Source organism: Trachemys scripta, chromosome 17 (genome assembly GCF_013100865.1).
Source record: "Trachemys scripta elegans isolate TJP31775 chromosome 17, CAS_Tse_1.0, whole genome shotgun sequence".
NCBI classification, from domain to species: domain Eukaryota; kingdom Metazoa; phylum Chordata; order Testudines; family Emydidae; genus Trachemys; species Trachemys scripta.
In genome coordinates, this window is record NC_048314.1 from 8,687,780 (window position 1) to 8,703,756 (window position 15,977).

The window sequence follows — 15,977 nt, forward strand, 5'->3', positions numbered from 1 at the left end:
GTCCTACCAAATTAATGGTCCATTTTGGTCAATGTCACGGCCATAGGATTTTAAAAATTGTACATTTCATGATTTAGAATCATAGAATAGCAGGGTTGGAAGGGACCTCAGGAGGTATCTAGTCCAACCCCCTGCTCAAAGCAGGACCAATCCCCAACTAAATCATCCCAGCCAGGGCTTTGTCAAGCCTGACCTTAAAAACTTCTAAGGAAGGAGATTCCACCACCTCCCTAGGTAACCCATTCCAGTGCTTCACCACCCTCCTAGTGAAAAAGTTTTTCCTAATATCCAACCTAAACTTCCCCCACTGCAACTTGTGACCACTGCTCCTTGTTCTGTCATCTGCTACCACTGAGAACAGTCTAGATCTATCCTCTTTGGAACCCCCTTTCAGGTAGTTGAAAGCAGCTATCAAATCCCCCCTCATTCTTCTCTTCTGCAGACTAAACAATCCCAGTTCCCTCAGCCTCTCCTCATAAATCACGTGCTCCAGCCCCCTCATCATTTTTGTTGCCCTCCGCTGGACTCTTTCCAATTTTTCCACATCCTTCTTGTAATGTGGGGCCCAAACTGGACACAATACTCCAGATGAGGTCTCACCAATGCCAAATAGAGGGGAATGATCACATCCTTCAATCTGCTGGCAATGCCCCTACTTATACAGCCCAAAATGCCATTAGCCTTCTTGGCAACAAGGACACACTGTCGACTCATATCCAGCTTCTCGTTCACTGTAACCCCTAGGTCCTTTTCTGCAGAACTGCTGCCTAGCCATTCGGTCCCTAGTCTGTAGCAGTGCACGGGATTCTTCCGTCCTAAGTGCAGGATTCTGCACTTGTCCTTGTTGAACCTCATCAGATTTCTTTTGACCCAATTCTCTAATTTGTCTAGGTCCCTCTGTATCCTATCCCTACCCTCTAGTGTATCTACCACTCCTCCCAGTTTAGTGTCATCTGCAAACTTGCTGAGGGTGCAGTCCACGCCATCCTCCAGATCATTAATGAAGATGTTGAACAAAACCAGCCCCAGGACCGACCCTTGGGGCACTCCGCTTGATACCGGCTGCCAACTAGACATGGAGCCATTGATCACTACCCGTTGAGCCTGACAATCTAACCAGATTTCAGCTATTTAAATCTGAACTTTCACGGAGTTGTAACTGTAGGGGTCCTGACCCAAAAGAGGGCTGGGGAGGAGTTGCGTGGTTACTGTAGGGGGGGTTGTGGTATTGTCACAAGCAGCCGCCCTGAAGTAAGGATGGCGGTGCTGCCTTCAGAGCTGGGCAGCTGGAGAGCGGCGGCTGCTGGCCGGGAGCCCAGCTCTGAAGGCAGCGCCACCGCCAGCAGCAGCGCAGAGGAAAGGAGGGTGTGGTGTGGTATTGCCACCCTTACTTCTGCACTGCTGCCTTCAGCCCTGGGCCCTCAGCCAGCAGTCACCACTCTCTGGCTGCCCAGCGCTGAAGGCAGCAGCGCGGAAATAAGGGTGGCATGGTATGGTATTGTCACCCTTACTTCTGTGCTGCCGCTGGTGCGGTGCTGCCTTCAGAGCTGGGCACCTGGCTAACAGCTGCCGCTCTGATGGCACCGCAGTGCTGATGGCACCGCACAACTAAGGGTGGCAACACCGCCACCCCCCTACAATCACCTGGCGACACTCCCCCCCGCAACTCCCTTTTGAGTCGGTATCCCCAGTTTGAGAAATGCTGGTCTCCCCTGTGGAATCTGTACAGTACAGGGTAAAATGACACAAAAGACCAGATTTCACGGTCGGTGACGTGTTTTTCATGACCGTGAATTTGGTAGGGCCCTACCCATGAGGATGCACCCCGCCGGTTTACTCTGACGGAGACTACAGGCCTCCTGTGGTTTTACACCCATTCCACCCCAACTCCATTTCGATGGGGCTGTTCCTGTTCTGGATCTCAGCTGGGAGATGCCTCCGAAATGTTCTGCTGTGGCAATGGGCCTTTCAGGGAAAGGGCTGGCGGGCTGCCTGTCTCTGGCCATGCCAAGGCAGCCTGCCGGCCCTCTCTTTGCTCAGGCCTTGCCAACAATGCTGCTGACCCCGGCTGTTTTCGGTCCGTCTGCGTGGAGATATAAATATCGTTCCATTTTTTGCTGAGCGGCCCTAAAAGAGGACTGGATTTCCCTTACGCCTAATATTTCTGGGCAAAATAGAAATTGCTTCTGGCTGTAAAAGGTAATGGCTTTTCAGCAAAAATGTGCCTTTAGGCGCTCACTCTATTTTAAGATCACGTTTTATTGGCTCTCGCTTTAAAAAGGCCACTGAAGCCTCATGCCACAGCTTCGAAAAACAAGCGTTTAGAAACAGCTCTGCTCCTATCAACAGTCAATTTCTCCTCCCTCTAATGTATGTTATTCATGGATCCTAAGGGCAGAAGGGGCCTTGGTGATCATCCAGTCTGACCCCTGCAGAGCACAGGCCAGAGCGTTTCACCCACTGATTTCTATACTGAGCCCAATCTGTAGTGGAGCTAGGGTGTAATCTTTTAGAAATATACCCCGTCTTGCTGTAAAAACTCCAAGTGATGGAGAATCTACCACATTCCTTGGCCATCGGTTGCAATGGTTAATTAAACGCACTGTTAAAAATGAGCACCTCCTTTTTTCCAGTTATTGCTAACGACCGGAGCCGGGCAGAGAAAGGTCCTTCTGTTTCGAGGAGGATTTTGGTATTTGAAATCTGGTTTGAGTCAGATTTAGAATAAAATTCAAAATTCGCCATGAAAGGGCATAAAGTCTCAGTGTTGGGGCAGTGTGCCCGGTGGGCTGCCACTGACTCACCCACTCCGGGGATACCAGGCTCTCAGTTCCCTGGCAGCCCACAGGCGGACTGTCGCTGAGCTGGGTAGGCAAGATGGCAGGAAACCAGTGGAAACCTGGTTTCTGTTGGAACTTCGTCAAATCAGACGGTGTCCACAGAACATTTCAATTTTGACAAAACAAAGTTTGTCAAAGTTTTTCCTACCAGCAGTACTAACAACACAGGCACGGACACAGGGTTATAATAAAATAACTATTTATATGGAGATGTATTTTATATTCTCTAGTCCCACTGCACTTTACTGACATATATTGCTATACAACAGGGATCACTTCACCCTCTGCTGAAAGGCGACCATTTCTGGTGTGTAGCTTGACAGTAGTTTAACACCTCTGAGCTACACTACACATCAATGTCATTTTAGCACAGGAGATAACAGAGATCCCATTAAAACAGGGAATGGGGGATTCCAAGTTAGACTTTGGCCAGGACCTGTCCCTGGTCTTACAAGCACCCCGGGGAGAGTTAATGACTGCAAGCAGTCAAGACCACCATGGTCTGCCTCATGGATGTATTCCCTAGCAAAGGTCACACAGCAAAACAGTGATAGAGACAGGAACAAGGCCTAGATCTCCGGAGTGCCAGGCTCCGGGTGCTGCCGCCTTGAATGAGGCTAAGCGTGACGTGGTGTCATCCCCTTCCCAGGGGCGAGGAAGGCTGGTGTCACCAGGTCCGCTTTGACACACAGGATCCGTTGGACTGCTTCTCAATTCACCACAATAGCAACCAGACCCTCACTTGGGACTCAAGGTGTGTGGAATATGGGAGGCCATGGTACTAACACTGTGCCCCCTTCAGCCCAGAATCTCTCAGGGACCCCACGGAGAAGGGGATTAAAAGGGGTAACCAATCATCTAACTACCCTTGTGGTTCATTTGTAAAAATGTCCAAGAGACCAAATAACCAAACGTAGCCAAATGTATTGTCTAAAGACAAATACGAAAAGGAGATATGCATGCCCTCCTTCCAGGAGCAAGTTCACTTCCCACCGAAGGTGTGCGCCAAAGCTAGACATTTCAGCTAGTAGAACTGATAGTGTGATGTTACAAGTTACAAAACTCTTTACACATCACTTCAAATATAAGTTTGCCCCACTAGTTTGTGCCAGCGTGTCCTTGGTACCGCCATATATTTTCCAGATCTCATTTTGACGGCTACATTCCAAGCGTTGATGAGCCATAACAAAAGTACGCTCCGGCTGTACTTGGTACGAAGTGTTCATGCATCTTTGCCTTGACAAGTTTCCTATTTTTTAATTCCAAAGCTGCCTTCAAGCTTTGCAAAGTGTTGTGGGATACCTGACATGGGTGAAGAGAATCGTGGGAAGCGCATAATACATTCAATTAACATAACTTCCCAACACCCATATATATATAAAATATATTATATAAATACCATGTGCATACTGCCTATTAACGTGCTGTATACTACACCTAACATATATACATTGGCTAACAGAACCCAAACCACTCCATCTAACCTTCATGGTGCTAAATTCCCAGCCTGAACAGCACCTTTCACCAAACACTGCGCTATCCCCTCGTCATGGGAGCCCTCTGACCATCTAAGGGACTTCCCAGAGAGCAGGGGTCATTAGATGGGGAGGGGTAGTGCACAGCACGAGGCATTTATGAAGTTGCTCCTCTTTCCCTAGAGATGCCCCCCCAGCTCACATCCAAGGCAAGGGTCACTACGCCCATCTGCACCAATGGAGACACGGACCCGAGTTCATGGCGAGCGAATTCAGGGGTTAGTAAAGGAGCTTGAAGCAGAACCGTCCAGTGAGGTGGTTCTTATTAGCCCACTACTCACTCGAAGCTCATTTCATCAGACAGGTCTGAATTTATCTCCACCTGGACCAACTTCAAGCCATCCAAATGCAGGCGCAGTTCCACTGAAACCAATTACTACACCAGCTACAGTCCAGGTGCTTTAAGATTCCACCTGCCCTGCAGGGTGAATTCCATCCAATAACCTCGAGATCCCTCCCTGCCGGATAGAAGGGGCTTTTAAAGATCCGTTACTGGATGCGCTCAGCCTCACCAATGAGAACTTTCAATCATTCACCGTACAGCGGGGTCCGACTCAGCCCCTGCGTGATTCCCGGGCAGGTCAGGAGAGCTGCACTGGGGATGAGTTTGGACCAGTGTTTTTACACACCTGCACCCCGTCATTCAGCTTGCTGTCGTGTCTGATTCAGCCCTGGTGGCAGCCTTTTGGGGCTCTGTGTGCCTGGCAGATGTTCTGCGGATGGATTAGAATTGCAGTACATGAGAGTGCCGGGCTTCTCACCCAGTTCTGTCCTAGAGCCCATGGTACGGTTTCAGGAGCCCCGCCCCCAAACATTTTGAGACCTCGCCCATCTAGCCATACCAAAAAAGGAGAGTGGTCGTGCCCCCTAGGTTAAGAACCCATGCTATTATGCATTGCTCTTTATGGCACTTGAATCCAAGACAATGTGGACCTAAGACCTTCAGGAGAAAGCCATCCTCTGCCTATTCTCACCTGCCTTAGATGGCCAATGTGACCGCGCCCCCAGCCAGGGCACAGGCTGTCTGATTACACAGAGCAGCTGACAGATGTGGTGCCGTGATGGAAGGAGCAGGTACAAAGGTATCATGAGACAAGCTGGAATGAGACAGTAGGTAGAAAGGACAATCGGGGATAGATCAGATCAGACCAGGAGACTGGCGCTGCGCTTGCCCTTCCAATCTCCTACTGTTGCGCCATCAAGTGCACGGGGAGCTTTTGTGTAGACAGGGCGCCCACATTTTGACGTGGTCCGAAGTGGGTCAGGGGGCATGGCGGTAAAGACGTCAGTGCCTTGTCTACACTGGAGCTCCAAACATCGCTGCCCCAACACTAGTGGCAGAGAGGGAGATGCTAAGGAAAAGCTGAGTGTTGGCAGAGGCAACGGAAGCGAAAGCAAACACCAAACGGGGCTGCAGCTGTTCACATGGTTAGAGCACCGAGAGGCATCAGCCTATGGCAGCAAACAATTGGATTATGCTCCCCCTCCCCCATCCCTTTCACTATGGAAACCACAGCACGCAACTCCCCACCCCATCGAAAGGACCCTACCTCCATCAGGTCTATGAGCCACAAGAGCCGCTCCTGGGGGAACAGATTCAAACAGACATAAAAGGGAAAAACAAAATGTTAGGGAGGAAGCAGAACAAACAAACCAAACACTGCACAACTCCCTCTCCCCCCACCCCCAAGCTCGCCATCCCATGGCACATGCATTGGGTTCTCTCCCATGCATTCAAATAAAGGCAGCAATCGCTCCGTTCAGAGAGAAGCGCAGGGAGATGGGGCCAAATAACTAGCATCGGTGGACTGCGTGGGCTCTTTCTTGGTTTGCACAGAAATAACAGGCCCCCTTGAGTTCACCCTCTGTCATCTCCTCCTTCGGCATTACTGGGCAGAGTTAAAGCAAAGGATCGGGGGGTTAGGGGCGGGGAAGGCTGATCTGGCCACACTGGTTGCTGTGGGTGCACTAGTCTGAGGCTGCAAGTCTCACGGGTGGAAAGGAAGAGCAAGGATTGTCTGAGGAGTGGTCGTTTTGCATGCCCTGTTTTCCCTACAGATCCTGGGGCAAACCTGGGGCTGATTTACACCCCCAGGCAATCCCACTGATTCCTCTGGGGTCTGGCCCCATGTGCCCCGAACAGGGTGTAATTTGCGAGGGGGTTGCTCACCCTGGCTCCCGCATTCTGAAGCTCTAGCCTGTGTACCCAGAAGCAGGGATCAGTCGGTTGCTGCAGAGGACAGCCAGAGCGTGGTGGATGAAGACAGGAATGCATCGATCTGCCCCTTTGGGATCTGAAGGGGTCACCCAATATTTTCCCAGCCTTCCCTATCCCCCTGGTAGTCGTTTGACTTCAAAGAGCTAACACCACTCCTCGTCGAGGATTGTTATTTGCCAGCACCCTCTCCTGCCCTCCTATCTCTGGAGATATTTTGATGGCAACCCCCTATGTAGGGTGACCAGATGTCCTGATTTTATAGGGACAGTCTCGATATTTGGGTCTTTGTCTTATATAGGTGCCTATTACCCCCCACTCCCTGTCCCGAATTTTCACACTTGCTCTCTGGTCACCCTACCCCTATGCCCCAGAGTGACTCTGGAGTTTCCTTGTTTGGCTCGATCCAGCGTGTTGCTTTAATCCACTCCAGGTGGTGCAGGAGGTATTAACTATGGGACTCCCATTAAAGGCTGAAAAAACCATGCCCAGTGCCATGAAACTTACGCTCAGAGCTCAGACGGGCTGCCTCATCCCCAAGAAAGGCCCCTCTGCTTCTCCCCTGTTGGCTGCAGGGTCTCCCATTAGAACAGAGCTTGGCCTGTTTTCCTACTGCCCCCCTCGCTGCGCTTATCTGGCAGCAGCCACTGTCGTCTGGTCCTTTCAGGGAGGTTTTAATTTCCAAGGCAGCTAATGCGTTTATGATGAAAGGCAATTTACGGCCGGGAAATTAATTTTGTGGCCGCGCCGCTGCACGCTTAGAGGTGATTATGATAACTTAATTAGACGGTGCACGCAGCGACGGCCCCGAGACATTGCAAAGGAGTCACTTCTGCGCCGGGAAGAAGAGGACTGGCAGGGAATGCAGATGGCGCGATTTCCACCAACCCTGCCGAGGGGGGAAGGGGGTGATAGGCAGCATGTGTGTTTATGGGGGCACGGGGAAGAGGGGGACTTGTTTAAAGGGACAGCTAGAAAGGCAGTTGGAGCCCAGGCCTGGTCAATGAGAAAGGGAGGGCGGTGATATAGGGCGGGATTTTCAAGCGGGCTCAGTGTTGGTCAGACTCTGCTGGCACTCCCCACTGACTTCAGCCAGTGAGTGAGAGAGGGGCGTGGGTGTCCTTAGGGACCTGTTGAAGTGGATCAGCTCAGCCCTTCTCTCTCCAAGACAAAGGGCCTTATCTCCAAGCTCTCTCAGGACCTTTAAGCAGCGCTCCACCAGGTTCATCACCTCTGCGGTCCCCGGGACCCTGAAAATGGCCCTTTCCCAAAGACCGGGTATGTCATCTCCAAGGTCCCGCATGACCTACAGCTGACATCTCCTCACAGATCCTGGACACCACCCCGAGGGCCCTAAGGACTTACAACCAGACCCTCCCTAGAGGAAAGCAGGTGCCTCATCCTCCCGCTTGTTCGGTTCCCTTAGGCCCATAGTGGCAGGAGGGTGGAGTCCAGAGGGTGATTCAATGCACTGGTCTCTAGCACAGCGGAGCTCTGCCCCCTCCTGCTCCCATTCCCACCAGAGCTCATGGGGTGAAATAGCTCAGTGGTTTGAGTATTGGCCTGCTAAACCCAGGGTTGTGAGTTCAATCCTTGAGGGGGCCATTTAGGGATCTGGGGCAAAAATCTACCTGAGGATTGGTCCTGCTTTGAGCAGGGGGTTGAACTAGATGACCTCCTGAGGTCCCTTCCAACCCTGATATTCTATGTGACTACTGAATTGCTTATGGGGTGTCCACATGCATTTTCCATGTGCTTCAAGGGTCTCTCCGTTTGCCCTGGCTGCCTGGATGGGGTTCACCAATACCACTTATACACAGGTCAGGGGAGATCTCGAGGCACGAGTCTGATGCTTCATCCCCCACCTGTTACTGAAGCCATGCATATGGCATCGGGGGTAGAAGTGCTGTCACGGAGCCTTTTGAAGCAAACCAGGATATTCTCTAGGATTATAGCTATGCCTCTGTTGTTCAGGGTTACAGGGTTTGCCCAACGAGAGCCGATCACTGGCCAATCAAAGCTGGCACCTTGCCATCGACAGTGGCCCAGTATCTCTTGCTTCAGAGGGAGAGATTTCCTCTTCTCTCAAACAATTCACTCGGCTGATTCTGCCATGCTGTGGAGATGGAGGAGGGGACGGGCCAGGGGGTTGGAAGGCCGATTCTTCCTGGATGCCTGTGGCAATCTGCTTGTGCCCTGAAGCATGTTTGGTTTGATCACGTTGATCTTAGCTTCAGAGCGGTGGGGGCAGTGAATGGGCAGCACTTTTAGAGCTAAGCCGGCAATGCCATTCTCCTCCCCCGCAGGCACCACCTCAGCGCCACCTCCGCATAGAGACTCGTGTGATGTCTCCATGATGCCTGCAACCCGCTGCCAGAGGGGAGCTCCTGCACCGTGTGAGCGCGGAAGGTGGGAGAGAGCGGGTGAGCTTGGAGAGCATTTTGGAGAGCTGAGGGGGAGCAGGTTTGCGGAGGGCTGGGGGGCGGGGGAAATGGGGTTTTTACAGGAGGACTTCACGGGATGGGAGGGAGGGGGTAGGGCTTCAAGGAGAAGCAGGATGGTTTGGGAGGCTGACTGGGAATGGCAGGAAAGCTGAGCGCACTTACCCGAGCCGAGCTGACCGTGGTGGAGGTGAAGTGGCTGCTAGTGGAGGAGCCGGTGTCGCTGTAGGACGTCATGGAGTAGGAGTCCGCACTGGGCACCGAGGGCTGCCGGGCCTTCATGGACTCGATCTCCCGCTTCAGAACCAGGTTATTGAAGCGATCGAGGTCCTGGGGGGCTATCACGCCCCTCACCTCAGATAGCAGCGAGAACTGGATGTGGGGGGAGGGAACGGCCAACATGGAGACAGCGCATGGGACAGCTGGCCGTTCGCTGCACCATGAGGCCATGCCTTTTTTTAACCCCTTAGTGCCAAGTGTTGGAAACCCTAACAGCAGCCACCACCTTTGCAGCCAGGCCTCCTAAGCGGACCCCGCAGTATTTTCAGGTTTGCACGCTCCCAAAACGACTACGTGTGCTCCAGCCAGCAATGATGCAAGCTGATGACCATCGTGCATGTAGAAATGCCCAGAGGTGCATGTGCAAATGCTGCATTTACTAACTGCATCTGTATCAAACCCAGCTGAGCCCACAGCCCCCTTCAGAACAATGCTCTCCGCTCTCAGCACAGCGGGCGCATTTCACAGCCGCACAGAGAAACCCCAGTAAATTGGACAACCATTTGCTTTGCACTGTTCCTTCCTCCGGCAGCCAACTCCATTTACTCCCCTTGTGGCCGGGAGCCTGGTCTCATTATGCAATCGGCAAAAGCAGAGTGAGCTTCTGTCCCGTTTCTTATCCACAGCGCTCCGCGGCTTTAGAACGAGACCGGCCCATTGTTTAACCGCAGCGGGAGTGGGACGGGCATGCGGCACCTCCTACTCTGCTATCACAATGGGGGACAAAGGCTGGCCGCCCTGTTACCTGAGTCCAGTGGGGTGGAGGCTTTGTGTTGCCCGCAGCAGCCCACATCCATCTGGCACTAGTTCGTTAAAGGAGTGGGGGGGGGGGGGGGTGTCAGGGCAGTCAGTGACCACCCCATTCCCAGGGAACCGTGTCTTTCAGGATGTGCCCCTCCCACTTTCTCGCCCCTTTGCTCTGCCCCCCATATAGCCCTGGGTGATTTCATTGTCCACCTGGTGGCTGTGGGAACGGATGCCCCATTGCCCTCCTCCAGAGACACGCTCCAGCCTGTTTGCTGGACTTGCCTGGGCTTAGAGGGGCCGAGTCCAGGCTCCTGCCCTCTGTTGGCTCCAGGGTTCCCTCCCAGCTGAGAGTGAGCGCAAAGAACTGTGCCTGGCCAGATCGCACAGGGGCTCTGCCGCTGTGTGTCACGGGGATCCCAGCTATCTCCAGCCATATGGCTGGAGCGACTCTAAGCTCCTCACACCCTGGCACAGAGTTTGTGCACCAGGGCATTCTGGAGAGGTGGTTCAGGCTGTAACCGGCTGCCATCACGGCCCCTTGTTTCAGCCACTCCCTGCACCCATAATCAGTCATTAGTTGTGTTGTAGCAGCACCTAGAGGCTTCAGATCAGGGTCCCATTGTGTTAGGTGCTGCCCAGACACAGAGAGACAAAAAGCTTACAATTTAAACAGACAATGGGTGGGAGGGGAAATAAAGGCCCAGAGAGGGGCAGTGACTTGCCCAAGGTCACGCAGCACATCAGTGGCAAGGCTAGGAACAGGCCCCCAGTTTCCTGGCTCTCAGTCCAATCCCCTCCCAGCGGATCATACGGTATCTCTGCTGCAACTTTGGCTTGGGGAATTAGTTGGCTTACAAAACCGCCCCGTTTACTAATGGCTGTGGTGTCGCTGGAGCCGGGCTGACTTCAGCCGCTATGCGCGGTTCCATTCGCTCTGCTGTGGGTGAGCCGCGCTTCCCTGGAGCTGGGGGTAGCTCTGCCTTTACCTTGGCGTGCGTGTTGAGTAGCTCGAAGAGCGCCATCACGAGGGAGTCAACGGAGATGTTGGTCTCCTTGTACTCGTCCAGGTAGTAGGCCATGGTCGCCCGCTCCTGTTCGTTCAGAAGGTGGCGAGCTTGCTCCTCTAGTATGACGCGGGTCTGGTTCACCAGGCTGCTCAGCGTCACCTGGGAGCCAGCCAGGCCCCTGTAAAACACAGGCTGAAAGAGAACACATGGGGAAGGGTTTATCCTGGGGCTGGGGCTGAGAAACTGGCTTCAGAAATGCAGCAGCAACAGTAGACAGGGGTCGACCGTAGCGCCATGTTAAAGGTTACATCCCCCCACCCAGGGCCTCTGCTCAGCCATTCCTGGCCAGCTAACACTTCTGTCAAGGCTGACCTGAACTGAGAGCTGGAGAAAGGTGCCTGGTTGCCTGATTGGCGGACGGCCTATAGGCTGAAGGCCTCTTATCTTCAGAACAGGTGCAATATGGACAGCGGCAGAGCCATCTTCTCCCCAGCCCAGAGTTGCCGCCCCTCAGCCCAAGCCGGGAGGGACCAGGTCTGGGTTGAGAGGGGAGTGAGGCCTTCTGGTCTGTTTGCTACTCGGCCGCCCGGCTCAGGCTCCCGCTGGTGGTTTTTGTGAGGCGGACGCTGAATGGAGAGCGCAAGCTCATTTCCCGCCGGCCACCAGGTGGTATTGACTAAGGCCTCCTGTAACGGGGGAGTCCGCCACTGAGCGCAGCAGCGCCTGGTGGTCAGCCCACCCCACCAGCTGGCATTAAGGGTGCACAAGGGTCCAGGAGATACATCTAGACCTAAGGGTCCTGGGAGCGAATGGTGCTTGGGGAAGGAATCTGGACACGGTACCTCTAAAGGCCTGAAACCTTGCAGAGACAGCAGGGCAAGTGGCCCCTCTCCCCCAGCTGACTGGGAGAAGGGGAGCAGCAAAGAGGCCGTCGGCTCCTCACAAAGGGCAGGCGCTGGCGGGAGGAGGAGTGGGAGTTCTGCTGAAGGGAGCTGACAAAAGCCTTGCCGTTCACTTCATTCACAATCCCAGCTCCTGAAGGCCTGGGGAGGGAACCCTGCCTAAAGCAGGGCACAACCAATGGACCTAAGGCTGAGAGGCCTGGGAAAGAACCCTACCTCCAGAGACAGGGCTGAGGGGGAGCTCCTGCCTCCAGGACAGTAGGGCTGACCAGTCCCAGGCAAGAGGCAGAGGAGTGACTCTTCCCAGGCCAGCTGCTGCAAGAAGGGCTGGGAGCAGCTCCTAAGAGGCACCGCCACAGCTGCCAAAGAAGAAATGGAAAGAAGTCCTAGATTCCAGGCAGGGATGGTAGAATTCAGAGAGCTGGGGAAAGATGTTGACAGGCTTGGAAAAGGGAGGCACAGCCCCGGGAGAATGGCAGAGGGACTGAAGGGAACAGTCCTTGGCTGCCTAAACAGGGCTGGAACCCAGAACAGAGGGCGGGCCTGGGTTCCCCTACCCTTCCCCAGGCCAAGAGCGAAGGTGTGGGCATCAGAAAGAGAAGAGGCCAAACATCCTGGGCCCCAGATGGAGGTTGAGGGGCCCAAGCTCAAAAGCCAGTAGACTGGGGGGTCCTATCCGGCACTTTTCTGTTAACCCCAGAAGGGGAACAGACTGAGCAGTGCCCTGGCCACAGGTCATGTATAATGACAGACCGTCGTGGCATCGGAAGGACTGCAGGGGGTGCTAGACTGAAAAAAGCCCTGCAACACCACACCCAGTCCCAGGGAGGCGCTCTGGAGGTGAGGTCTGACAACACCCCCATTTTCAAAATCAGCCTCTCCTTTTGGGTGTCCAGCTCTGGCTCTCCAGTGGCGCTGAGCATCTGCAGTTCCCATGGGCTCTGGGCACTCAGCCTGCTTGGCAAACAGCACCCACGTGCTCAGGGCTGGGCACCCACACGGGACAACAACCAGCATCAGCGGCCGCTTATAAAAAACGTCGGCCTTTGTTATTACTAGGCTGGAGTTGACCTGGCCTCTTAAAGGGGAGGGAGCTTCGTAGCCCACGACCAATCCCCCTGAGCCATCCAATCTTCCTCGCTGAGATGCTCCACACCCATTACATGCTTCCAACAGAGCCGTCCTCTTTATAAAGCATCACGAGAACACAACCCAGCCCAGATTAATTCTCAGCCCTGAAACAAGAGCTTCATTATCGGCTTTACGGTGAAGTGGCTGCAGAAGCCAGGCTGCTACTCTGAAACCAGGGTTTTAATATTAACCTTTTCCTCTGGTCCCACTTCACATTCTTCCATGGGACTAAAGCCTGGTATTTAAAGAGAACGTATCGATGTCCTGCACATTGTTCATCTCAACAGCAAGCTACAGAAATGCCTACTGTTCGCTAAACCATCGACTGTAATTGCAAGGTGTCTCTTGACTGAAATCAGATGGATAGCTCGGAAAGGGGGGGGTGTGGGTAGCTATCAGGTAAGAGCTGCTCATTAGTGCTCTGTGTAAACTCGGAAGCTGGTCCCTCACCAACAAAAGCTGGTCCAATAAGAAATATTATTACACCCACCTTGTCTCTCATTTTTGTAGGCATTTGGCAATCTGCTTTCCTTCAGAGTTGGCAATGATCCAGTCCCCCTCCATGGTGCCCAGGGCTCTGGGCCGAGATGTGTCACTCTAGGTTGAGGGGTAAGATTGAGATCTTGACCGCTCGCAGTCATGAAAGACCTCCCGGCACTATTCACAGTCCACAGCCAGCCGTCCTGGCCAGATTCCAACCTGGGTCATTCAGCCAACCTGACCTCCTGGCATTGGAATTGGTTAGGATGTACCTCCCTTCTGTTCTGATGCTGGGCACTGTTAAGCAGCTGCCGTGTTTCACGGCAGAGGTGGCTGCCCTTCAGTGCTGGGCTAAGTGACTCCTTTATAGGAAAGTGTAGGAAGTGCATTGGCTCCATTTGGATGGCAGGGGATACAGCAAGGAAAGATCTTTACCATCTGGTAGAGCTAACCTTATGTTTCTAAAAGCAATGGACACCTCTGTGGCGTAGGATGCATCCCAGCTGAAGATCTCCCGCCCTGGAGGTGAGCAAACTGTATTCAGATGGACAAACTGAGGCACAGGGAAGCAGGACTGCTCCCTCCTCAGCTGTGACTCCCCGACACCAGCTCCATCGCACTCACAACCATCTCTGATCATCCCTGGGATGTCAGCCACACCCCTCCTGCCAGGACCTGGCCTAAACACACCACCCGTTGGCCCTCTGGAGCCATGCCCTTCTACAGGGACTCTGCTAGGAGATGAATGTGGAAGAAAGAAGCAAGGGAAGACATTGAAGAACAGGACTCAGGAGAGGAGAATTGAACAAGTGAGCAGCTAAGATCAAGGGAGAGCTGCTAGCGGTACTGCATGTGAGCTGGGTGACCTGGTGGGTCAGAAGAGGTCACTGCAGCGAAGTGAGGAGAGGTCATTCAGTGCAAAAATCAGTGTGGCTTAGAGGCCACCATGACTGTCACGCTACATGTGAGTACAGAGAAAGGTGGATAGGTACAAACAGAACTCAGGAATCCTCACTCCTCCTCCCTTAATCTGACCCTGGACTCACCCATAAGCAGGAATAGAACCTAGGAGTCCGGAGTCTCAGGTCATTGCTCTAACCACTGGACCACACTGCCTCTGCCAACAAGTGGGTGATGTGGACCAAAACGGCAGTAGCCCTAGGTTTCTGCCAAGCAAGTAGTCCCCAGATTAAAGTGTGACTATCTAAACCTGTAGCTATAGAGCTAAAAAATTACTGCACAGCAGCTGGCGAAACCAAGTGTTTGCCCTGCCTCCTTCAGCTAGCCAGGAAGTTATCCCTTCAATCGCTACTGATTTAACATTTTAACAGCAGCTTGTATTGCTCCCTGGGTGGGCGAGTGCCAGGCTTCCTTCTAGGTAAAGGGACAAAGGAAGATCAACCCCAGTTCCCGCCCGCCCGCCCCCACAGATGCAAGCTCAGAGCAGAACCCAGACTGAAGAGCGAGTACAGAAGGCAGCCAGCCGCTCCCAGCTGAGTGCCAGGGAGATGTAAAGGGCTGTTTCGTTTGGAGCGATTTCTAACCTGATGCGTTCCCTGAGCAGACCAGGGGGCTGTTGTTCAGCCTGCCTACATCAAGGATGCAAATCGGTGTAAAGAAACAAAAGCCAAGCGAACGAGACACGGGCAAGCCGGGGAAGCAGTGAAAACCTCGCAGGCTGTTTTGCTAAATAAGGAGGGTACATCTGTTATCAGCGCACGCCACCTGTGAAACTTCCCAACACCTTTCCATTTCAAAGGAGGACGCTGCACACACAGAGAGATGCCGATAATCTCGGCAAGGCGGCAAATCCCCGTCGCCGGATTCCTGGCTGCGTCGTGGCATGCGGTGCTGGGGTGGGGAGCTCCCCGGTCTCAGAGGCCTGGCTCTGGGCGTTGGAAAGGCCCTGGGTGTGCGAACGTAACAGCGGGTCCGGCACAGGCCTAGCCAGGTAGAAGATTATGCTGGTGCCCAGGATGTTTCAGACTTCGCAGCTGGCAGTGACAGGGCACTGCTGGGAAGACACCAATACCGGTTCTGCGCTGTCCTTTTCTCAGTGTGTAATTATTCTCATTAAGAAGAGTGTGATCTATTAGAACTCATTAATTACAGTCTGACCCCGCTGTTTTCCCTGCACTCTGAGTTCATAATTACCCCCCCCACCCCCAGCTTCTCCTCCCAGGCACAGCGCCACTTCTGGGTTCCCGGATCTCTCTCCTGCGGATGCGGCTTCGATTTTGCTCCACCTCTGGGGTGCAGCTCAGTAAAGCTGCCATGGGGAACAGCCCTGGGAGGGCCGGCAGCACCCCGCCACTCGCTTGCAGGAGGGAACTCACCTACCACCACTGCAGCTCTGTGCCCCGGTTGAATGCAAAGCTGTCTTGGGCAGACTCAGATTGA

At 53.5% G+C, this 15,977-nt stretch overlaps 1 protein-coding gene across 4 annotated transcripts in view; it reads right to left on the reverse strand.

Annotated features, from left to right (window-relative positions):
- WHRN (whirlin) overlaps positions 1 to 15,977 on the reverse strand; it is a 104,257-nt gene that overhangs the window by 18,999 nt on the left and 69,281 nt on the right. For 3 of the 4 annotated variants that reach the window (XM_034793890.1, XM_034793887.1, XM_034793888.1), the window contains exons 6-8: positions 11,044 to 11,256; positions 9,197 to 9,403; positions 5,926 to 5,958 (exon numbers count right to left, since the gene is read on the reverse strand). In XM_034793890.1, the coding sequence (XP_034649781.1) occupies positions 5,926 to 5,958; positions 9,197 to 9,403; positions 11,044 to 11,256 (453 nt within the window). The remainder of the gene's footprint in view (positions 1 to 5,925; positions 5,959 to 9,196; positions 9,404 to 11,043; positions 11,257 to 15,977) is intronic. The other variant, XM_034793889.1, reaches the window with a different exon arrangement.